Source organism: Carcharhinus amblyrhynchos, chromosome 3 (assembly GCF_965287045.1).
Source record: "Carcharhinus amblyrhynchos chromosome 3, sCarAmb.v2.hapA, whole genome shotgun sequence".
Taxonomy (NCBI): Eukaryota; Metazoa; Chordata; class Chondrichthyes; order Carcharhiniformes; family Carcharhinidae; genus Carcharhinus; species Carcharhinus amblyrhynchos.
This window is the reverse complement of record NC_137326.1, coordinates 87,665,529-87,690,483: the sequence shown is the minus strand read 5'-3', so window position 1 is coordinate 87,690,483 and position 24,955 is coordinate 87,665,529. Positions and strand designations below refer to the sequence as shown.

General features: G+C 40.4%; 1 protein-coding gene and 1 non-coding gene across 3 annotated transcripts in view; both read right to left on the bottom strand.

Annotated features, from left to right (window-relative positions):
* LOC145341439 (cholinesterase-like) overlaps positions 1-24,333 on the bottom strand; it is a 28,673-nt gene extending 4,340 nt beyond the window's left edge. The window contains exons 1-4 of one of the 2 annotated variants that reach the window (XM_080186390.1): positions 24,261-24,333; positions 5,121-5,592; positions 4,049-4,358; positions 3,116-3,282 (exon numbers count right to left, since the gene is read on the bottom strand). In XM_080186390.1, the coding sequence (XP_080042516.1) occupies positions 3,116-3,282; positions 4,049-4,358; positions 5,121-5,574 (931 nt within the window). In that variant the 5' untranslated portion in view covers positions 5,575-5,592; positions 24,261-24,333. Of the gene's footprint in view, positions 1-3,115; positions 3,283-4,048; positions 5,593-24,260 lie in introns of both variants that reach the window. The other variant, XM_080186389.1, reaches the window with a different exon arrangement.
* Positions 22,914-23,106, bottom strand: LOC145341680 (U2 spliceosomal RNA). The gene has a single exon (XR_013886436.1). It is a non-coding gene; the product is annotated as a U2 spliceosomal RNA (small nuclear RNA).
* Positions 24,334-24,955: the final 622 nt, after the last annotated feature.

The following is a 24,955-nucleotide window of genomic DNA, read 5'->3' as shown; positions in this document are numbered from 1 at the left end:
AAGTAATTGATTTGGAGCTTAGGGTGTTGATTCTTAATAAAGGAAACTATGAGGATATGAGGCGTGAGTTGGCCCTGATAGATTGGGGAGAGTTACTTAAAGTGATGACAGTTGTTAGTCAATAGCAAACATTCAAGGAATGCATGGGGGAACAGCAGTAACTGTTTATTCTTGTCTGGCACAAAAGCAAAATGGGTAAGAAGGCCAATCCATGGCTCACAAAGGAAATTAGAGAGAGTATCCGATCTACGGAAGAAGCATATAGATTGGCCAAGGAAAATAATAAATTTGAGGATTGGGAGCAGTTTCAAATTCAGCAAAAAAAAAACCAAGGGATTGATTAAGACAATACGAAAGTAAGCTTGCAGGGAACATAAAGGCCAACATTAAGAGTTCTACAGATACGTTAAGAGAAAGAGGTTGGTGAAGACAAATGTAGGTGCCCTGAGGCAAAAATGGGGGAATGTATTATAGGGAATAAAGAAATGGCTGAGCAACTGAATACATATTTTGATTCTGCCTTCACAAAAGTAATGACAAATCAGATGCCAGAAATGTTGGAGAATGCAAAACTTAGTGCCAGGGAAGAACTGAGGGACATCAATATTAGTAGAGAAATGATGCTGGGAAAATTGATGGCATTAAAGGCGGATAAATTCCCAGGGCCTGATAATTTACATCTCAGAGTATTTAAGGAAGTGGCTCTAGAAATAGTGGATAAATTGGTGGTCATCTTCCATGATTGTATAGACTCTGGAACAGTTCATGCAGATTGGAGGGTAGCTAATGTCAAAAAGGGGAGTGGAGAGAAAACAGGGAAGTACAGACCAATAAGCTTAACATCGGTATTGGCGAAAATGATCGAATCCATCATCAAGGACTTCATAGCAAAGCATTTAGAAAACAGTGGTAGGATCAGACAGAGATATGCTTGACAATTCTATTAGAATTCTTTGAAGATATAACTGGTAGAGTTGATAAAGTGGAGCCAGTCCATGTGGTATATTTGGACTTTCAAAAAGCATTTGACGAAGTCCCGCACAAGAGATTATCGTGCAAGATTAAAGCGCATGAGATTGGGGGAAATGTATTGAGATGAATAGAAAACTGGATGGCAGAGAGGAAACAAAGAATAGGAATTTATGGGTGCTTTTCAAATTGGCAGGCTGTAACTAGTGGGGTGCCATGGGGATCAGTGCTGGGACCCCAGCTATTCATAATGTACATCAATGATTTGGATGAGGAAACAAAATGTAACATTTCAAAGTTTGCAAATGATACCAAGTTGGGTGGGAGGGTGAACTGTGACAAGAATGCAGAGATCTTTCAGAATAATCTAGACAGGTTGGGTGAGTGGGCAAATCAATGGAAGATGCAGTATAATTTGGATAAATGTGAGATTATTCATTTTGGAAGCAAAAACAAGAAGACAGATTACTACCTGAATGGCTGTAAATTGGGAAAGGAGTGTACAGCGGGACCTGGGTGTTGTTGCGCACCAGTCACTGAAGCTAAGCATGCAGGTGCAGCAGGCAGTAAAGGTGGCAAATGGCATGTTGGCCTTCACTGTGACAGGTTTTTAAGTACAGGAGCAGGAATGTGTTGTTGCTATTATACAGAGCCTTAGAGAGGCCATACCGAGAGTATTGTGTGTAATTTTGGACATGTTGTCTGAGGAAGGATGTTCTTGCTCTTGAGGGAGTGCAGCAAAGGTTTACCAGGCTGACGCCAGGGATGGCGGGACTAATGTATGAGGAAACATTGACTATATTAGGATTGTCTTCACTGGAGTTCAGATGAATGAGGGACACTCTCGTAAAGACTTATAAAATTCTAACAGGACTAGACAGGGCAGATGCAGGGAGGACAGTTACCATTCATGGCGGGAGAGCTAGAATACAAAAGCAGCGATGTACTTCTGAGGCTGTATAAGGTTGTGGTCAGACCCTATTTGGAGTACTGTGAGCAGTTTCAGGCCCCATATCTAAGGAAGGATATGCTGGCCTTGGAAAGGGTTCAGAGGAAATTCACAAGAATGATGACTGGAATGAAGAGCTTGTCATATGAAGAACGTTTGAGGACTCTGGGTCTGTACTTGTTGAAGTTTAGGATGGGGGGGAGGGAATCTTACTAAAACTTACAGGGTACTGTGAGGCCTGGACAGATTGGGCGTAGGGAGGATGTTTCCACTTGTAGGGAAAAACTAGAACCACAGGGCACAACCTAGGCTAAAGGGACGATCCTTTAAAACAGAAATGAAGAGGAATTTCTTCAGCCAGAGAGCGGTGAATCTGTGGAACTGTTTGCTGCAGAATGCTGTAGAGGCCAGGTCATTTAGTGCCTTTAAGACAGAGGAAGATAGGTTCTTGATTAATGAGGGGGTCACGGGTTATGGGGAAAAGGCAGGAGAATGGGAATGAGAAAAATATCAGCCATGATTGAATGGTGGAGCAGACTTGATGGGCAAAGTGGCCTAATTGTGCTTCAATGTCTTATGGTCTTATATTTCCGATGGTGGGGGAGTCCAGAACTAGGGGTCACAGTCTGAGGATTCAGGGGAGACCATTTAGGACAGAGGTGAGGAGACATTTATTCGCCCAAAGAATGGTGAGCCTTTGGAATTCGTTATCACAGGAAGCATTTGATGCCAAAACATTGAATGTATTCAAGAGGCAGCTGGATATAGTACTTGGTGTGAATGGGATCAAAGGTTATAGAGAAAAGTAGGATTAGGCTATTGAGTTGGATGATCAGCCATGATCGTAATGAATGGTGGAGCAGGGTCAAAAGGCCAAATGGCCTCCTCCTGCTCCTATTTTTTTTGTTTCTATGTTTCCAAATCTGCAAACTCTACTATCTTGGAGGAAAAGAACAGGCAGCTATTGGGAATACCACCACTCACAAGTTCCTCTCCAGGCTTCTCACACAATTCTGACATGCAATTACATTGCCACATCTTTATTATCACTGGGTCAAAATCCTGTGATTCCATCTCTAACAGTGCTGTAGGTGTACCTACACATTTTGGGCTTGCAGTTGCAGAGGTTTAAGGCAGCGATGTTCCACAAAAGAATAATTTAATATCAAATTATGTTTTGGAATTAGTCTTTCATACCTGTCCTTTGAAGGAGTTTGGGGAGAAACTGATTCCAGAAGGCACATTGCTGAGCACGGTGTTTCATATAAATTCTTGGTTCTTCAGTGTTTAAAGTTATATACTTTTGCTCTAATTGTGTGTATTCAGGCCACTTCATTCCTTGTATTTTGGGTTCATTTGGGTTACTTTGAAATAATAGGGGGAAAAAAAGTTAATCCATCTGTTACCAAAAATAAATAACACAATATGAATATCTCAGAACAACCATAATTTTTTTAACTGGAACACAATTTCCAAAACATTAATAAAAGGCAGGATAATAAGTTTTCCTGATATTTCAAAAAGCAGTAGTGTCAAAGGCCTTAACCCTTGTAGGGTCGTTAGTGAGTTTATCTGCAAGCATGGTCCATCTGTATATGATCCAGTTATGTGTGTGAGCGATTGATCTGGTTATGTGTGCAATGCAACCATGTCAACCTTTAATTCTGTGCTCTGAATTGTCATATACATATATCCACTCTATCATAACAAAAAGTATGGTATTTTGACTGCAAAATGAAATTCCTCATAGCCATAATCAGGTATGGCAACTGGCAAAGACCGTACGATTAAAAAAGGGGGGGGAAAAGAAGCTTACATGTGGAAATTGGTGTGCTTTTGGATAATGTCATTGAGAGGTAGTATATAGATGAGAAACATCCTTGTGGGTCATCAAAGATAGTGCATCAAGAAATAGGAAGATGGTTCAATTATTGATGGTTATTCTGTTAATAAGAATGGAACAAAGTGATCCCAGTTCCACGCATTACAATTGTGTTCCGTGTTACAAATTGGTACTGTGCATATTAAAGCACAATCTCAGTGCATAAGAGCGAAAATACAACAATTTAAGCAACACTGTAGTTACACATGAAGTCACATGCATATAGCTTGTGCAAACTGATGACTTACCCCGTTTTTGCAAAATTTGCCCAGTAGTGCATCATATTTTTGCTGAGTGTTTGCTCTGCCAATGTGTAATTGGGCCATTTTTCAAGAGGAATTCCAAACACAAATTCAATCTCATAGCCATGCATAACTCCCATCCATCTAGGCCATTCTGCATTAGATGCACGATGATCAAACAAATAAACATAGGCAGTATTTCCATATTCAGCAAACTTATTAGCAAAATCCATCAGCGGACATATAAAATTGCAGTCTCCAGCCACATCAATCAAAGCATCACGATTCTTCGTTGCATTGTTTTCATCTGTCCAATCTGTATATTGGAAAACAATAGCCTCTAGTCCAATATCACCAGCTTCAGGAAATGACATCTTTACACCCTGAAGGAATTCTTCACGAGTAATGAGACTGTCTGTATCTTTTCTGAAGCCTGGAGCCTCATACAGCAAAAAGTAGCTCCCTTCATGTTTGTTGACACCTGCTAAGATTTGGAGCTGTTTAAAGTTTCCCGTTTGAATTAATTCTTCAGGATGGTCAGTGAGAAAATCCCCATCAATTACAGGTATAAAAACACATCCAGATAAAAGATTATCCGTTAAGATTCCTAGACTCTTGTCTACTATTTCTTGGGGATGTTTACCACGAAGACAACTCACTAGCTCTGTATCATTTCTATAAGGGCATTCAAGGCGGCTCGCCAAAATTACAGCCCTACGTTTTGCCTCAGAAACTTGTAAAACAGCCCAGGGAGCATTTGAAGAACCACTTTGCATTATGGCTCTTGTAAACAGAGAATGGCTTTCAGCTGAAAGAATATGCAGATGCACTGAAGCTGCTCCTGCACTCTCTCCAAACAAGGTCACACTTCTGGGATTCCCTCCAAATGCTACTATATTATTCTGAACCCATTTAAGTGCTAAACGTTGGTCAAATAATCCCATATTCCCAGGAATATCATGGCTACCAGGCAAAGCTAGGAAACCTAAAGCACCTAATCTGTAATTCATAGAAACTACAATTACATTTTCCGCATAAGCTAGATATCTTCCATCATAAACTGCTAGGGAAGAGGTACCTGAAGCAAAGCCCCCACCATAAATCCATACCATAACATCCGCTTTGTTTGGTCTTGGTGATGGAACCCACATGTTAATGTATAGACAATCTTCACTAAGTTTTGTGTTAGGGTTCCACATTTCCTCCCAGGAGGAACCAGAGGAAGAGCTGCTGATATACTGATAACATGTATTTGGGTATTTGTTTGCATTCCACAGCCCAGCCCAAGGTCTTCGAGGTTCTGGTTTCTTAAATCGAAGTTCAGCAATGGGAGGTTCTGCATACGGTATACCCAGGAAAGCAGTGACTGAACCCGAAAGGACATTTAATGAAATTCCTTTTATTTTTCCTTGATGAGTGGAGATCACCAACTCTTCTTCACTTGATATACTGCTGACAGGCTCCAGAGTCAGAAGAAGCCACAGCAGTATTATGTAGCATATTAAAAAGCTTGGTTGTCTTTTGAGTCTCATGATTGATTGTATGCAGGTCTAAAAAGTGGAAACAAGATCATATTCATCTTAATGTTAAAAAGCATCCAAAATGTAAATTTTGTTGCTTTGAATATACTTTTAAAATTCATTCATTATTGCTTAATGTTAATAATTCACAGTGTGAAAATCTTAGTTGCAGAGCAACCTATTGTGCAAAATGAAACAGATCAACATGGCAACAAGTCCGATCATTTGCAGAAGACTGTGATTTTAGTGAAATATATACAGAATATTAATACCATTCACACAATGGTGGGATATAACTGAGAGGGTAATTATGCAAATAAGTACTTTTTCTGCTAACTTATAATGTTAACACAAGGTACATCATTTTTAATTTTTTTTTATTGGGACACTGGTGAGACTACATTATTGGCCCATCTCCAATTGTTTTGAGAAGGCCCAATGGCATCCTATTCTGAAATTGGTTTGTGCCTCAAGAAACCTATATTGTTTAAATGTAGAATGCCAGCGAAGAATTTGTCCATTTGTCTTGAAATTTTGAAGCAAACAGATTAGTTTATTAGTAAAGTTTACCCTATCTTCCAATATTGAGATTTACATTAAATATACAGAATCTGTCATTGTGATATATTAGATAACATGTATAATGTTAGTAGCATGTTAATTATATGGTTAGGACACAAAGGGTATTGCTTAATTAAATACTTAGCACTGAGAGAGTTTATTGGATTTGTTTAGTTTCTTAGAAGCCCTATAGTGCAGAAGGAGGCCATTCAGCCCTTCGAAGCTGCATCAACTCCTCGAAAGGACACCAGGCCCTTCTGCACCCCCTCAATCCCCATAACCCCACCCATTTACCATGGCTAATCCATGGCAGGTGTCATAGTGGTATTGTCAGTGGACTGATAATCCAGATACCCAGGGTGATGCTCTGGTGACCTGGGTTTGAATTCCATCATGGGAGATGGTGAGATTTGAATTTTCTTTTTGAAAATAACTTTTGGCTAAGGTCAAATATTGGATCAAGCCCAAGATCAGGTGTAACATCTGTACTTTTTAGCTTGGATTCATTATGTCTCTTCTGGGGGCCACAAATTGGACTAAGTCTGAATTTGAATTGGTCTTTGGAGCAAGCAAGGAGATGGATTAGAGGCTTGCGTAATGGCTTTGTAACTCTCAGGAAGGAATAAAATTTAAAATAGGGAATGGCTGGCCATCGGTGTGGAAGGAGAGACTAGGGCGGCACAGTCACAAAATGGTTAGCACTGCTTTCCCACAGTGCTAGGGACCCGAGTTCAATTTTGGCCTTGGGTGTATGTCTGTGTGGAACTTGCATCTTCTCCCCATGTCTGCATGTGTTTCCTCTGGATGCCTTGGTTTCCTCGCACAGTCCAAAGATGTGCAGGTTAATGGATTGGTTATGCTAAATTGCCCCTTATGTGTTCAGGAATGTGTAGGTTAGGAGGCTTAGCCATGGTAAATGTGCAGGATTATGGGGATTGAGGAAGTGGGGAGATTTGGCGTCCTTTTGAAGAGTTGATGCAGCTTTGATGGGCTGAATGGCCTCCTTCTGCACTGCAGGGATTCTATAAACTAAATAAATCCAATAAACCCTCAAAAAGAACTCTGTCCCTTGGTTTCAACTTCAACTAGTTTGGATTGTATTAACAGTAAACATCACTAAATTGTAACCTTTTACAAAATATATGTATGCAACTTTCTAGAGAAATAATTTATTTGGTCAGCTAATGTCAGACAACAAATGAGCTTGCTCGAAAATCTCCAAATTATGCTACTGATATGTAGAGATCTTCAAATGTAGATTTTCGCCGCGCACACTTTCTCTGCACAGGAAATGCTCCATTTATCAAATCCCAAATTGTTTAGTCATAGAGTAACACAGACTAAGGATTAAGGACCCAAATTGTGTGCATGATGCTGAAGAAAATTAGCCAGCTAGAAGAATGTAGCCTAAAAGTACACAATTGGTAACTTTTTACTATTTTCTTCTTTCCCTACTGGGACTTGCCTCTCCTTAAGGCACTGGTTTGCATGGTTATCTAGAGCCACGTGAAAAGAATCCCAGTTCTCAGCGGCCAGTCTACGTGCATCCATTAAAGATACCCATGGTACCTTCTTTCAATTTGGAAAATGCAAAAATGGAAAAAGTTCAAGATAACACGTCATTAATTTAGAAAACCTACAACTTCGAAGTCTGTGTTTGTCCAGCTGGAAAACTCTAGAAATGATTCAGACTCCTGCTATTTATGGGATTCTATATAGATTGTTTACCTAAGAACCTAAGTACAGATAAATTATCCCTTTCCATCTCTCACAACCTATCCAATACTCATACCATTATAAAAACTCAAATCATATTCCCACAAAGCTGTTTTTTCTTTAAATAAAGGTAACTGTGGACCTCAATTTTAAATGCCTCCCAGCAGCCACATAACTTGATCCTGAGCATTTGCCACTTACTTATCAATACTGAGCAATTCCACCCATTTAAAAACTAACAAAAACAAATCAGGTCATCAAATAGCTTTAAAGGCCAGGACGAAGTCTATTAACATCAAATGTTGAGCCCAGATTATATCATAATCACTGCAATTTAAATTTAACAAGAAGTGAAGGGGAGACCTAATTTGTGAAATACCTGACAGCAGGTTGAGGCAGGTGATGTCGAGTTATATGCAGGAGATTTACTCCTTTTACAAGTCTCAGGTTTTACAGGGAAGCCTTCAGTGTGACTCAGTGCTGATGTTCTCATTTTTATTCCTTGTATATAAATTGTTACATTATTTATAAAGAGCTAGGAATTTAGTGTAATATGAATATATAAACTGGGACGCCACATTCATTGCCCCATTGCAGTCATGCACTAAGTAACAATGTATCATCAATCTATTAGTTCACCAATCACACAGAGAGCAGAAAGGAATACATTCAATGAAGCTCCAGCATTGAGTCTGAAGTGTTGTTACTTCTAACTTACGGAAAGCAAAAGATAAAAATGCATGGTGAGAGCAGCTGTTAAATCCAAACATTTTGAACAAATTTCATGAAGAATTAGATTGAAAAATCAATGAATTAATGCCAGAGAGATAGGCTGAAATTTTCCAGCGGTTTACACTGGTGGGATCTTCTGGCCCACCCACGCCCACCACAGTGGTGTGGGGTGCAGACAACGGTAATCCCATTGACAACAGCACGACCAGACAATCCCACCACTGGAGAACAGCATGCCATCTCATGCCGTTGCAGGGAGGTCAGACAATAAGGCCACAAGATATAGGAGCAGTTTGAGAGGAAGAAGCTGGAATCAGATATAACAGTATTACAGTTAAATAAAGCTAACTACAAAGAAATGAGGGAGGAGCTGGCCAGAGTCAGAACATGAATTCAAACGCATTCTTCCCACACCAATCTTTGAACCATGAATTTAACTCCTTAACCTTATTGACCATGTGCCAATTGGCTTGGGGCTCAACATGTGAAGCTCAGAATCCAGCTCATCCACTCTGAGCCAGAGTTCCTCAAGCAACCAACACTTACTAAAGATGTGCTCATTGGGAACTACAACAGGGTCCACCAGCTCCCACGTCATGCATGAACAACACATCACCTGACCCTCTATCAATGTTCCCCATAGAGAGAGAAAAACTGAATAAATTGTGTGAAAACGAAAGGGCCACAGCAGCAATAAAGACACAGTTCTAGCTCATGATGATCTGGGGGGGCAGGCTGACGTTACTAAAGTGTCATTTGATAACTTTAAACAAAAACACAGTGAAATGTTTTGTAGCTTTCTAATAGGCACTAGGGAAATGTTCAATTCCATCCCTCCATCCTTTTGTTTAAGTGATACAAGGATGACCTGATAACGTACAGAAAGCATAGCCAGCAATATGGTAGTACTGGTCTATCAATGATAACATCTCAGTAGAAGATGGTGTTCTGCCAGGCAGATCGAGAATAACAATACTCAGAATGAAGCAGGCAGAACTATCCAAAAAATAAGTGAAGGTTACACAAGAATGGAGAAGTGTAAACTCAGAACCAAACAGGTTCTGTGCTGGATAGACATCGACAAAGACACTGAAAGAATGGTGTCTACTTGCAATATATGCCAGAAGAATGGAAATACATAGCAGAGACAGGATATCGACTAAAGTACCATCCAGACTATGGCATACATTTGGGGCTGATAATACTCACACACAAATAAGAATGGAATAATGTAGTTGGAGATTAATGCACAAAATTCCCCTTTATTCTAAAGATGGAAGATTTAAGAGCTACAATAATCATCTCAGCAGCATGAGTTCTGTTTGTTGAGGAAGGGATTCTTTAAAGAAAAATACGTGACAATGAAATGCAATTTACCTCAAGATAATTAAGAAACTTGCTGAACAGCACAGATTCAATATCATCCATGCATCACTGCACTACCCAAGGAAGCATGGGTTTACAGAAAGGCACATCCAGAAAGACAAGAGGACCCTCATGAAATGCTGAGAAACAAAGCAAGATCCAAACCTTGCCTTATTGTCAATCCAATTTGCACTTCTCAAGGCTGACATGAAATTATTCTATTCAACAGTTCTGCAGACAAATTATAAGGTGGAGATGCCGGCATTGGACTTAAATGGGCATAGTAAGAAGTCTCACAACACTAGGTTAAAGTTCAACAAGTTTATCTGAAATCATCAGCTTTCAGAGCATTGCTCCTTCACCAAGAGAGTGGGGATCTTCGCTGATGATCACACATTGTTCAGCACCATTCATGACTCCTCAGATACCGAAGCAGTCCGTGTTCACATGCAACAAGATCTGGACAATATCCAGATGTGGGCTGACAAGTGGCAAGTAACCTTCGCGCCACACAAATGCCAGACAATGACCATCAATGAGAGACAGCAAGTACCGCGCCTTGTCATTCAAATGGTGTTACCATCACTGAATCCTCCGACTGTCTACATCCTTGGGGTTACCAGAAACTCAACTGGACTCGTCATAGAAATAAAGTGGCTATAGGAGCAGTTCAGAGGCTTGGAATACTGCAGTGAGTAATTCACCTCCTGACTCCCCAAAGCCAATCCAGCATTGACAAGGTACAGGTCAAGTGTATGATGAGATACTCCCCACTTGCCTGGATGGATGTAGCTCCACTATCACAAGAAGCTTGACACCATCCAGCATAAAGCAGCCCACTTGATTAGCACAACATCTCCAAACATCCACTCCTCCACCACCAAAGCTCAGTAGCCGCAGTATGCACTGTCTACAAGATGTACTGCAGCAATTCACCAAAGATCCTTAGACAGCGCCTTCCAAACTGATATTCAATGGTATTACCATCCCAAGAATCCCTCACTGTCAACATCCTTGGGGTTTACATTGACCAAAAACTCAACTGGACTCATCACAAACACAATGGCTTCAAGAGCACATCAGAGGTTAGGAATACTGTGGCAAATAACTCAGCTCCTGACTCTCCCGAAACCTGTCCACCATCTACAAGACACAAGTCAGGAGTGTGATGGAACACTTCCCACTAACTGAATGGATGCAGTTCCAACAACACTCAAGAAGCTTGATGCTATCCAGGACAAAGCAGCCGTCTGATTGGCACTACATCCACAAATATCCACTCCCTTATCACCAGTGCTCAGTAGCAGCATTGTGTACTAAGTACAAGATGCACAGAAACTCAAAGATCCTTCGATAGTACTTTCTAGACCCATGACAACTTCTGTCTAGAAGGACAACAGTAGCAGATACATGGGAACAGCATCACTTGCAAGTTCCCCTCCAAGCCACTCAACATCTTGATGAAATATATTGCCATTCCTTTGCAATCTCTGGATCAAAATCCTGAATCAAAATCTGGAAATTCCTTCCCTAATGGCCTTGTGGGTAAACTGCGGCACCTGTCAAGAAGGCAGCTCTCCACCACTTTCTCAAGGGCAACTAGAAATAGGAAATAAATGCTGGTCAGCCAGCGATGCCCATGTCCCACAAATGAATTTTAAAAGTTATCCGTAAAGAGCTAGAAACCAACTATTTTTACGTGAATATATATCCAGGGGTGTCACATTCAATGTTGAACAGTAATCATGCGCCGCTATTAATCTATCAGTTCATGGGAAGCTGAAAGAAATACACTCAATGAAACTTAGCTTAAAGTGTGACCATTTGTAATTTATTATAAAGAGAAGACATAACAATTCACCCCTCTCTTTCCTGCTCTCCCCCCCCAGCCTTATACGTTGCCTGCTGCAATCTCTTGCAACTTGTTTGTGCTCTTGCTCATCAGGCAATCTGGCTGTCAAGTAAGTAAGTATCTGTAGGGTTATTTGTTGAGATTCACATGTCTGACATTGTCAGTTTTCTTCATGCTACTGTGCTTCTCTGAACCCACCCCATTAACAGTGGGACATTCTTGGAGCTTATCTTGATAACCAAGAGCCTCAAGGCTCATTCTAGTGTTCCTGGTGTCATTTTCCATAATCTCTTCTGCACCTTCACCAGAAACTGAATATTTTCACCATTGACAGGAACAATAAAATTAAAGTGTGCAGCCTAAGATTTAATTATACAGGCTAAATATTATATTCTTTATTTTACACCCAGATGATCCAAGCAGCACTATACCTCTTCCATGCAGCGATCTAAGAACAATCACATACTTCAATGGCCTTATATACGACTACTCATTGGACTCTTTCTTTATCACATATTTTCTGGAGAGTATAATCCTATATTTATTGTACTGCACTTCCCCACTTTGAAGGACATCTGTCAGTCACAGGCCTCCTTCTTTCATTTATATTAATCAGTTTAAGATTTATTAATTCTGTGCCATCTGTGAATTTATTGATGGTTCTTTGAATGCACTTAACTAAATCATTAAGAAAAATGATGAGTGATCAAATACAGAGCCAGACAAAACTCTACTGGTGGCTAGGCCCCATTCATATCCATTCTCATATTAGTGACTATTTGTCTATGAGAGTTCAACCTATTATTCATCTGTCTAATCGTCTAATTCCTTTGATCTTTTCTAATCTTCCATGCAGAGCTTAAAAACATTCCAAAAATTCAAACTTTGAGATTAACAAAACATTATCCATTATTCTCAAGACTATTCTGGCTAACTTCTTCTTCTTCAAAAAAAGTTAATCGATTTAATCACTTACAGCTTTTGTACAACATATAGACTTTTAATTTGCAGGGAATACTTCCTCCTGTTCTCAATTCTTGAAGGTGGAAGCCCAAGAATCTTCCCACAATTCATGAGTTACTGAATAGATGACATAGTGACTCAGAAATAACATCCCCAATGCCTTAAGTGTTTTGTGTAAATGGAATCAAATACAGAGGGAAATTAAGGTTTAAGTGTATTAAGTTTAGCAAACTAAAATTCCTGCTTATATTTGGCAGAATTAAAAAAGGCTTACAGAACTCCAAGTGCAAACAAAAAAAAATCTGCTAGCTTTATACAAGGTCAAAGCAGTGATTTGCAACATACTTACATGGGATGTATCAAAACTGTTCATTTCGTAAAATGATGTTTTAAAATCGATCGCACAATACAGTGGAATTGCTTAAAGGTCTTCATTTTATTTTTTAAATATTTAAGATGACCAGTGCCATGACTCTCAGCATTCCCCTTACAGCAAATCCCCTTCCCCAATCAGGAATTAAACATTGCCTACTCATATTGTAATGTGATGAAGAGAAATCATGTTTCATTACAATAAGGAAACTATTCAACTTGAAGCTGTTGCAATCTTAATATGGATTCAAAAAGAGTGATTTTTTTTAATATTAATCCAAGAGAGATCAGGACATTGACTCCACAGTTCAAAAGATTATAAGCGAGAACTTGTTTTAAAGGAAAAACTGGAATTGCTAAATGAAAGAGTGCAAAAATGGCAGTGATGCCTGCTTTTTATATATTCATTATACATTTTGGAAGCTGTCATGCCCAAACATCTTGTGAAATGCAGGTCCAAAAGTCATTTGAAGCTTGGAGCCAGCAGAAATTACACTAATGATGGCCTCATGCTGTTCTAGCATCTGAAAACAAATTGTGCGCCTCATCAGCTGCTATTCGACAGACGGCTGTTAATATTATAGGTCATTTATGTGTTCCTTTGCCTTTTTTGCCATCATCCAGTCATAATTTCAATACCATTTGCATCACAGTCTGCCTGACAAGTTAGAGCACAAACACATTGCAGGTGATGGCAGCAGACAACGTGTGAGGGTGGGGGCAATAAGAGAGGGGTGAATTGTTATGTCTTCTCTTTATTATAAGTTACAAATGGTCACATTTTAGGCTCCATTCATTGAGTGTATTTCTAATATTGGCACATGACTGCTGTTCAACATTGAATGTGATTTTCAAGGTTGTTGATGACACCACCGTAGTGGGTCGGATCATGAACAATGACGAGGCAGAGTACAGGAAGAAGGTAGAGAATCTGGTGAGATTATAATTAAAGTTTATTTATTAATTACACATAAGGATCACATTAATACTGCAATAAATTACTGTGAAGTTCCCCTAGTCGCCACATTCCAGCATCTGTTTGGGTCAATGCACCTAACCAGCATGTCCTTCAGACTGAGGGGGGAAACCGGAGCAACCAGAGGAAACCCACGTAGACACAGGGAGAACGTGCAAACTCCATACAGGCAGTGACCCAAGCTGGGAATCGAGCCTGAAATCCTGGCATTGTGAGGCAGCAATGCTAACCACTGTGGCACTGTGCTGCCCATAATCTCTCCCTCAACGTCAACAAAACGAAGGAGATATAGTCATCAACTTCAGGAAATATAGTGGAGAACATGCCTCTGCCTACATCAACGGAGACAAAGTAGAAACGGTCGAGAGCTTCAAGTTTTTAGGTGTCCAAATCACCAACAACTTTGTCCTGGTCCCCCCATGCTGACACTATAGTTAAGAAAGCACACAAGCACCTTTACTTTCTCAGAAGACTAAAGAAATTTGGCATGTCAGCTACAATTTTCACCAACTTTCACAGATGTATCCTATAAAGCATTCTTTCTGGTTGTATCACAACATGGTATGGCTCCTGCTCTGCCCAAGACCACAAGAAACTACAAAAGGGCTGTGAATGAAGCCCAGTCCATCACAAAAACCAGCCTCCTGAGATATTGACGGGTTAACATTGCATGCAACTAAGGACATTTGAGTTGATTTCAAAATGACAAACTTAAGACATCCGTGATTAACGCATTTACACTTTAACAGTTCTCTTTCTTTCAATATAATGATATTATGACCTTAGATATGGTTAACCTGACTAGAGCAAAGGGTGTCTTGTGATTAGCTATATTGTATCAGATCGCATGTGAACTGAAGGATTATTAAAGCTACATAAAGGAGGACTGTTGTTGGCATGCCTTTGCTACCTGACTCCCAGCGCTGAGTGGTTTACCAGCTTGCGTATGTAGGAAGAATAAAGAACTTTTGAATCGGGCAGCGGTTGGTGTTGCCTTTGTATCAAGGACGGAAGAGTCTCACGAAAAACAAACTTAACACTCCCATCCATTGACTTGGTCGATAATTTCTACTGCTTTTTTAACATAATTAAGGACCCCATGCACCCTGGACATACTCTCTTCTACCTTCTTCCATCGGGAAAAAAGATAAGTCTGAGGTCACGTCCCAAACAACTCAAGAACAGCTTCTTCTCTGCTGCCCTATCTCGTATTAAGTTGATCTTTCTCTACACCTTAGCTATGACTGTAACACTATATTCTGCACTCTGTACTTTCTTTTTCCTTGAATGGTATGTTATGTCTGTATAGCATATGAGAAACAATATTTCTCACCGTATATTAGAACATGTGACAATAATAAATCAAATGAAACATGCTACAATTTATCTGTTCCTCCATAAGAACTTCAGAATAGAAGACAGTTCCTATGTATTATAAAAGAAATTAATTGTCTGTTTTAGAATATAGTAATTAGGTGGCTATAGCATTATATTCATTATAAATATTGAAGTAAATATAGGGTACTAAAATATAAAAAACATAAGTGTAAGAGCATAAGTATTTTCTTAATAGTCTAGCTAAGTTTTAAGACTAGTTGAATTTAGCTCTGAGATAAAACATTTTTTTCAAATTTGATTTTACTGTTGCATACTTACAACGGCCTGGGCTTTATTAAAACTACTGAACTTTCAAAAGACATGTTGGGAGGAAGAGGTGTTATACTGCATAAGTTGAGCTGCACCTGTTCATTTCAGCATTATTCTTAAAGTGCGCTATAAGAAGAAACAGGACTTGAATGAATTTTCTCAGATAGACAGAGGCAGCTTCCAGATTTTTTTTGCATTTATGTTGATTTCTAGTTGGGTTAGGAAATATCCAGATGCAATAAACTGAAGAGCAAAAATTTTAAGTGCAAAAGGTACTAGATATAAATGTTAGAATTCTCAGTTCCACACCACCAAATAAATGAACTGATTACTGTTATGTGAGGAAAGAATTAAGTTGTGAATGTACGTTCTGTTTTCTTAATTTTAAAGAGACGGAATGCATTTGCATCTTAATCTGGGTAAACACAAAGATTATCAAGCCAGTACACAATTACAGCCCCACTGAGCTCCCTAGTTTACATCATTAGTACAGTATCTCTGCTACATATAAACAGTTGAAAAATTTATGAAATAGGAAGCAATCTGAAATCATATACAATAAGAATGTCAGCTTTATATTCAAATAGATTTCACTACAGGTGTAAATGCAGCTATAATCTGTATTATAAAGTATTACTTTCAAACGTCCTGATTTTGCTGTGCTGGATTTGAAAATGTTATTAAAATGCTGTCATAAAACCTTTCTACTGAATGGGTTTCTCAAAACTATTGGCTGGTAGTTTGTACATTTATAAATTATAATCAACATAAGAATAGCAGGCACATCTCATATCACTATCATCTTCAACAGTTAAGAGATAAGCCCATTAACTAAGCTCACTAATGTAGACAAATCTACACTATGTAAGAGTGATTTTGTCAATGCTAAGCAGCTAGTATTTTACAATTTTAGGTAGCAGCAGTTCTTTCTTACTGCATCCCTTTTTTCTCATTGTTTCATGGATTAGTTTAATATAGGCTCAATGGGTAAGAACTCTTGCCTTTTGGACTTGTTCAGTGCATGTTCCCTAGAGAAGAAATGATTGCAACTAATGTGAATCCTGCATCTTGCAAACCCATGACTTCCACCATCAAGAAAGACAAGGGCAGCAAGCACATGGGAACATCACCACCTTCAAGTTCTCCTCCAAGCCACACACCTTTCTGGCTTGGAAACAAACCACAGGTTTGCAAGGTGCCATTGAAGAAGCTTTGGTGAGTTTCAGCAGCACATCTTGTAGGTGGTATCAGTCGTGAAGTGGGGTGCATATTTAAGGTGATAGATCGTGTGTCAATCAAGCGGGTTGCTTTGTCCTACAGGGTGTCAAGGTTCTGAAACTTGTTGGGAGTTGCACTCATCTAGGTTACGGAGCGTATTTCACCACACTCCTGACTTGTGTCATACAGATGGTCAACAGGCTTCAGGGAGTCAGTTGCTTGCTGCTGAATTCCCAGTCTTTCATGTGTCCCTGCAGCCACAGAATTTATATAGATGCTCCTGTTAAGTGCCTGATCAATGTTAACTCGTGGGATGTTGATGGTGGCATACTCAGTGATGATAATGCCATTGATTGACAACAGCAAATGGTCAGATTCTGTCTTGGTGGAGATGGTCATTGCTGGTACTTGTGTGGCACAAATGTTATTTGACACTTATCTGCCCAAGTCCAAATGTTGTCCAGGTCTTGCTACAGATGGACACTTGACTGCTTCCTGTCTAAGTGGTTGTGAATGGCACCTAATATTGTGCAATCATCAGTAAACATCTCCATTTCTAGCCTTACAAGGGAAGGGAAGGTTATTTTTGAAGCAACTAAAAATGATTGGGCCTAGAATCTGCGGAGGCAGCAGAGAGACTTCACTGAGAAGCACTGAAGTCATCATAGTCACCTTGATTGCATAGTGCGTAGAGGAAGAACTCCTCCAGAGACAAACAGGAGAAAAACATCCAGCAGAGGTGACAGACAGACCTCACAGAGGAGTATTCTTGGAGAAATTGCTGCAGTCACCTTGACTGTATACTGGGTGGAGGAAGAACTCTTCCAGAGACAAACAGGAGAAGAACATGCAGGAGAGGCAAGAGAGAGAGACTTCACCCAGGAGCGTTCTGGGAGAAGTTGTCGCAGTCACCTTGACCGTATAGTGAGCAGAGGAAGGATTGGTGTCAAGGAACAGAAACACTACATTAGTGTTTTCCTCCTTCTCTAACCAAAAAAGGGCACTGTGAGGAGGACAAGCAAAGTAAAGTTAATTTATTAGTTGCAAGTAAGGCTTATATTAACACTGAAATGAAGTTACTGTGATATTTCCCAAGTTGCCACATTCCGGCACCTGATTAGATCAATGCACCTAACCAGCATGTCTTTCAGACTTTGGGAGGAAACCCACGCAAGGACAGGGAGAACGTGCAAACTCCACACAGGTAGCGTCCCAAGCTAGGAATTGAACCCAAGTCCCTGGCACTGTGAGGCAGCAGTGCTAACCACTGTGAGGCAGCAGTGCTAATCACTGTGACACTGTGCCGCCCCAAGTAAAAACAAGATGTGGTCTTGCCCTGCTGCAGTAGTAGAGGACACAAGGGAAAGAACTACTTTGGTAAGTAGGAAGGTCAGGTAAAAATTTAATAATTTTATCACTTGTCATCTTAGGGGTAATTTCTGTGATTTATAGTTTGTAAAAGTTATATTTGGTTGTAATGAGAAATAGGAAAGAAGGGCCCTAGAGAATTGGATATAATCTGAAACAAAACATCTTTTGAAAATTTAAAGAGGTATGACATGACAGGAGAGCTCCAAGCCAGGGTCTGCTCTTTGTGCTTCACATGGGAGGCCAGGGACATTTCCAGTGCGCAGGGCAAGCATGTGTGCAGGAATTGTCTCCAGTTCCAGCTTCTGGAAGTCCATGTTTTGGAGCTAGAGCCAGTAAGAAGTCTGACAACACCAGGTTTAAGTCCAACCGATTTATTTGATAGTAAACTCAAAAGCTTTCGAGGTTAAACTCTTCGTCAGGTGAATGGAGAGTTCTCAGAATGGAGAACTCTCCATTCACCAGACGAAGAGTTTAACCTCGAAAGCTTGTGAGTTTACTATCAAATAAATCGGTTGGACTTAAACCTGGTGTTGTCAGACTTCTTACTGTGTTTACCCCAGTCCAACGCTGGCATCTCCACACCATTGGAGCTAGAGCAGCAGCTGGGGACACTGTGGAGCATCCATGAGGCAGTGAGTATCGTGGATACACTTAAAGAGAGATTGTCACACTGCAGATTCCACAGGCAAAAGGGGAATGGATGACCATCAGGCAGAGCAAGAGAGCTAGGTAGGCAGGAATCTTCTGTGGCTATTCGTCAATGAAATGGATGCACTGTTTTGGATACTGTTGAAGGGAATGGTCTTTCGGGATAAACAACAACAGCCAAATCTGTTGCACCACAGTTGGTTCTGTTGTAGAGGGGAGGAGTAAAACATGTAAGTATGCAATAGTGATAGGGGATTCAATTTAAGGGGAACAGATAAGCATTTCTGTGGCTGCAAACAAGACTCCAGGATAGTATGTTGCCTCCCTGGTGCTGGGTCAAGGATATGTTGGAGTGGCTGCAGGACATTCTGAAGGGGGAGGAGAAACAGCCAGTGGTTGTAGTGCACATTTTTACATATGTCATTTGTACCAAAGGGGATGAGGTCTTAAGAGCAGAATATAGGGAGCTAGGAAGCAAGCTGAAAAGTAGGACCTCAAAAGGTAGCGCTATCAGGACTACTGCCTGTGCCACATGTCAGTCAGAATAGAAACAGCAGGATACATAGGATGAATATGTGGCTGAAAATATGGTGTGAAGGGGAGGGTTTCAGATTCCAAGGGCATTGGGACTGGTTCTGAAGAAGGTGGGACCTGTACAAAGTGAACGAGTTACACCTTGGCAGGATCAGAACTGATGCCCTTGGGGTGAATACTTTCTAGAGTTGTTGGAGAGGGTTTAAACTACTACAGCAGGGGAACAGGAATCTTTGCAAAGATTCAGAGTGGGGAGAATTAAAAGCAAGAGGAAAAGGCACTAAGGAGAATAAGGAAAATGACTGGCAGAGAAATCAAGGGCCAGAGTGAGATAAGGACTGAGTAAAATATGGTAGGAAAGGGAAAAACAATGTAAAAAGTGCCCACCTCAAGGTTTTGTACCTGAATGCTTGAAGCATCTGAAACAAAATGGATGAATTTGTTGCACAGATAGATGTAAAGGAATAATGTTAATGTGCATTACAGAGATGTGGACATGGCTCCAAGATGAGCAAGGATGGGAACTAAACATTGAGGGATATTCAGTGTATAGGAAGGACAGATGAAAAGGAAAAGGTAGTGGAGTTGCATTGTTGATTAAAGATGATATTGGTATTATATATAGAGGAAAGATATTGGCATAGATGATGTGGAACCTGTATGGGTTGAGTTAAAAAAACAAGCAGCCAAAAATATTGGTGAATGTGGTATACAGACCACCAAATTGTATTGGTAATGTTAGGAAAAGCATTAGACAGGACATCAGAGGTTCATGTATTAAAGGAACATCTGTGATTATGGGTGACTTCAATCTGAATATAGATTGGGAGAGTCAAATTAGTCATAGTGCAATAGAGGAGAAATTTCTGGAGGGCACATGGGATGGTTTTCTGGAACAATACTTTGACAAACAAGGGAGCGGGCCATCTTGGATTGGGTGTTGTGCAATGAGAAAGGATTAGTTAGCAATTTAATGGTGAGAGAACGGTGGCACAGTGGTTAGCACTGCTGCCTCACAGAGCCAGGGACCCGGGTTCAATTCCTGGCTTGGGTCACCATGTGAAGTTTGCACGTTAATAAGTACATAAGAAATAGGAGCAGGAATAAGCCACCTAGCCCTTCGAGACTGCCCCGCCATTCAGTAAGATCATGGCTGATCTGAAGTGGATCAGTTCCACTTTCCCGCTTTCTCTCTATAACCCTTAATTCCCCTGTCTATCAAAAACCTATCTACCCGTGACTTAAATATATTTAGCGAGGTAGCCTCCACCACTTCAATGGGCAGAGAATTCCAGAGATTCACCACCCTTTGAGTGAAGAAGTTCCTCCTCAACTCTGATCTAAATTGCCCCTCAACTCTGATCTAAACTGCACCCAGAGGAAACCCATGTGTCTGTGTGGGTTTATTCTGGGTGCTTCCTCCCACAGTCCAAAGATGTGCGGGTTAGGTGAATTGGCCATGCTAAATTGCTCCTTAGTATCAGGAGGACTAGTTAGGGTAAATGCATGTGGTTATGGGTGGGATTGTGGTCAGTGCAGACTTGATGGGTCGAATGGCCTCCTTCCGCACTGTAGGATTCTATGATCTCTGAACCCTTGGAGATGAGTGACCATAATATGACAGAATTCTTTGTCAAGGTAGATAGTGATGCAGTTAATTTTGAGACCAGGGCGCCGAATCTCAATTAATGATGATGGTATGAGGCACGAATTGGCTATGATGAGGTGGGATACATCACTGAAAGGTAAGTTAGGGTTAGGCAATGGCAGGCATTTAAAGAATGAATAGCTGAGCTCCATAAGTTGTTTATTCTGCGCTGTTGTATGCCCTGAAGGCCACCTTGGAGAATGTGGCTCCACAGACTGCTAATGTAGCACCCAGGGTCACAATGTTCTATATCACTGTAAGTAAATGTTTATGAAATTGTATAAATATTGACCCTAGTTTTGACCTTCACGACCTGGCTTTCTGAATTATAATGCCAACACAATTTGATGGATATTTTAAAAAATTATGTCAAGAGTAGGATTCACAGTAACAGAATGCTTCAAATAATTAATAGCTCCAAAAGGACATGGCAGAGAAATAAAATCAAACAAAGTTTGATTTAGTGATTTAGGATAGAGAACAACAGAAACTTTTTTTGCTTAGTACTCTAAATCATGAGCCTTAAGCTGTGTTCATCTCTGTACTGAATTTTAAAATTAAAACACAGTTCTTTTAAAAAAAAAATCAGCATTTTTGCTGTGCTTTTTATTTTGCTTTGAATTAAACATAAATATACTTTAGATTGGGAAATCTGCTCTACATATGTGCCTCACATTACAAATGAAAATCTGCCACAGAAGTCAGTATATCTCAACTGACAGTATTCAATATACTCTGATAGCAACATTTAACAGTTCCCCTGGATAACATATGGGAAAAATACTGGAGCAGACTTATTAGACTAGAAAACCTGTTTAATAAGATTCAATGAATCATTCTGCATTACATCAATTACCAACAAGATTACAGACTTTATAAAACAAGCATATTTATAGACGATTGCAATCAACTTTCTGAACTATCCATAAGCATAACATCATTTTCTATTATATAACACTATGCTTGCCACCAAACCATACATTATATAAACTATTCAGTTATGTCACTGTCTATTATACAAGACACTACAAGTGACCATCTGTCAATATCTCACTGAAGTAACCATTTTTCATGTTGGAGCATCGGCATTGTGTATTGGGTGGCTGTTTGATGTCAGGGTACTTCACAGAGAATTGAGGTCCATGTGCACCGTTACCAGCAAAATGTAATCTGTCATTAAGTGCAGGAAATCTGGCTGTATTTTCCAACATTACATCAGGGTACTGAGGTCATTACAGACCCATTATTCTCATGGAGGCCATCAAGTGTAGCACAATGTAAAGTTAGATGTTAGATTAATGTAAAAAAGACAAAAGTAGAATCTTCAGCAAGACCTAATGACTTGTAGCAATCCTGACAGCATCTATACATTTATTTAATCAACATAACAATTCAACCCTTTTTATATGCATCTCATTGCAATTTCTGCAGATTACCAGTTCACACATTGACAGGGATCCTGCAATTTATTTGTTTGAGAGTTTCTATAGATGAGAATAATCAATGTTTTACTGAATTAAAATAAGTCATAATATTCTATAAAATCCATTTAAATTATAAATTCATTTAGCATATATATTAAAACATTAATTAATCTTCAGCTTTCTACATTTCGAAATTTTTTTTTCTTTACTTTATTCCAATCCAATCAAGTCAAATTTAAGCCAATTCAGAGTCCCAATAAGTTGGGACATTCCCAATCCAAGCTAACAAGACAGGGCTCTCACCTCCTGTCTTGGGCTTGATCTTCATGATCCAAGCTGATTGGAGTAGGTGTAGCTCCTCCCCCAAGGCTCGATCTTATTTGCATCTTAGCCAAAAGGCCGAGATGCTGCTTTAAAAAATTGCTTCAAATGAAGCTGAAATGCAACCTAATGACTTCAACCAAGTGCAGCATGTCGATACTACACTTGATCTTAGCCAAAAGGCCGAGATAGGGATGGAAACACTGAAACGCATGAGGCAGACAAAGCACATGTTTCAAGTGTTTCCCTGGAACAGGTCACCATGTTGATATATAACTTGAGGGCACTACTCTATTAAGCATAGCTAACCACTCTTACTGCCTGCCACAGACCTGTTGAAAGGATGTGATTAATACTCAACTTGTTTGGCCATCTTACGAACACATACAGTGACCATCAAACCCTGGAATTGGTCTCAAAATCTGGAGCTTCTAGCTCAGGAGGTATGAAAACTGTTGCAACCACAACACTGCCTCCGAGATTAATGCCAATGTAAAAATAAATAATTTATTGAATATATTGAAAGTATTGCTGTGGAAAATTTGTAAATGTTTACAAATTTTACAAGGCTTTTTTAAGAAAATTATTTCAGTTAATGTTTTGACGGGCGAACGTAAATGTGGAAAGAGGAGATTGCTGATCAACAACTTTCAATTTGTTACCAAAATTATTCATTGCATTCCGCAATATTTGCACTAGTTGTCCGAGATAGCCTATTAATTGTTCCTTTATTCAGCTGGTGTGTCACCACATTATTCCGCTTTTGTTTGAAAATCCAGCCACGTATGTTGTGTAAATACACATTTGTGCCATTCATTACAACCCCCGCCCCGCACACACGTGCATTCCGATTTTCGCAAAGGAGATATAAACGTTTGTTCAAAACAACATGTAGATTTCACTTGCTATTGAAACCAGCAAGATCGTAAGTTTGTACTGGGGACTGAACACTTGCGGAATATCTGAACCATGAGAATAAATAAGTGATGCAAACCAATCCATTATTTTCGGTTCCCAATGAAAGGCAGGGTTGCTGGGCAACGCACTACCTCCCCTCCCCCCAAAAGTACAGCACGATCCCACAATAAAGCTGAATTGAGAGACAGTGAATCTCCCTCTTCTGCCCCGCCTGCACTCTCCCGACTTGCTCTCCATCAGGAGCCTCTGGGAAAGGCGATGTGGGATTTTCCAACCGTTAAAACAATCTAACTTTTCCGTGCACCGCCCTCAATCCAACCGGTCAAAGTGACAGCTTGAAAACAGCGGCAATGATAATAGCAACGACCAGGCACTGAGTTTCTCTTCCCTCTCCCTCGGGGGATTGTAGCTGCTGACAAGACAAACACTCACCACACGACCCCACTTCCCATCAGCTCGGTCCCAAGTGAGGAGGAGGAGGAGGAGGCGCCTGTACTGCGCGGCCCCGCCAGCGCGCGCGCGCTCGCTCGCTCGCTCGCTCTCCTTCTCTCGCGCGGACTCCCGCAGTGCCGTCGCGCGCACCCCCTCCGTCCCCAGTGTCGTTGCGCGCGCTCCTTTCTCCCTGAGTCTTTGCGTACCCCCGCCTCCTCCTCCCCGCCCCCCACTGTGTCCTCGCGTCGCTGACCGTTGGTCGCGTGGAGACATCGCGGGGAGGAGTTGGGTTCGCGCACATTGTGCCGCCCGTGGTGGATGCGACCCTTGAAGGGAAAGCGCCAGGCAGATAACAGACCATAGGAGAACAACAACAAAAAACACGCACACACAGAAGTGCTGTCCAGGGTTGTGTCGTTTCCAACTCAATTGCCTGGATTAACTGCGATTGCATTTAACTGTGCTGGATTCGGTTAGACTAGAGAGATTGGTGCACGCTCGAAAAAGCCTGCCATCCCTGAAGAAGTGCTGGAGGAATACTGATGTGATTTAGTTAGAGTAAACGCTCAAACAAAGAAGACAACTTGCTTTTTAAAGAAGGACGCAAACAATTAAGTAGGTTCTGAAATAAATGTTCTGGATGACTGGGTCTATTGTGGTACAGGCAGAACACTGATTTGGGACATCTCTTCGCG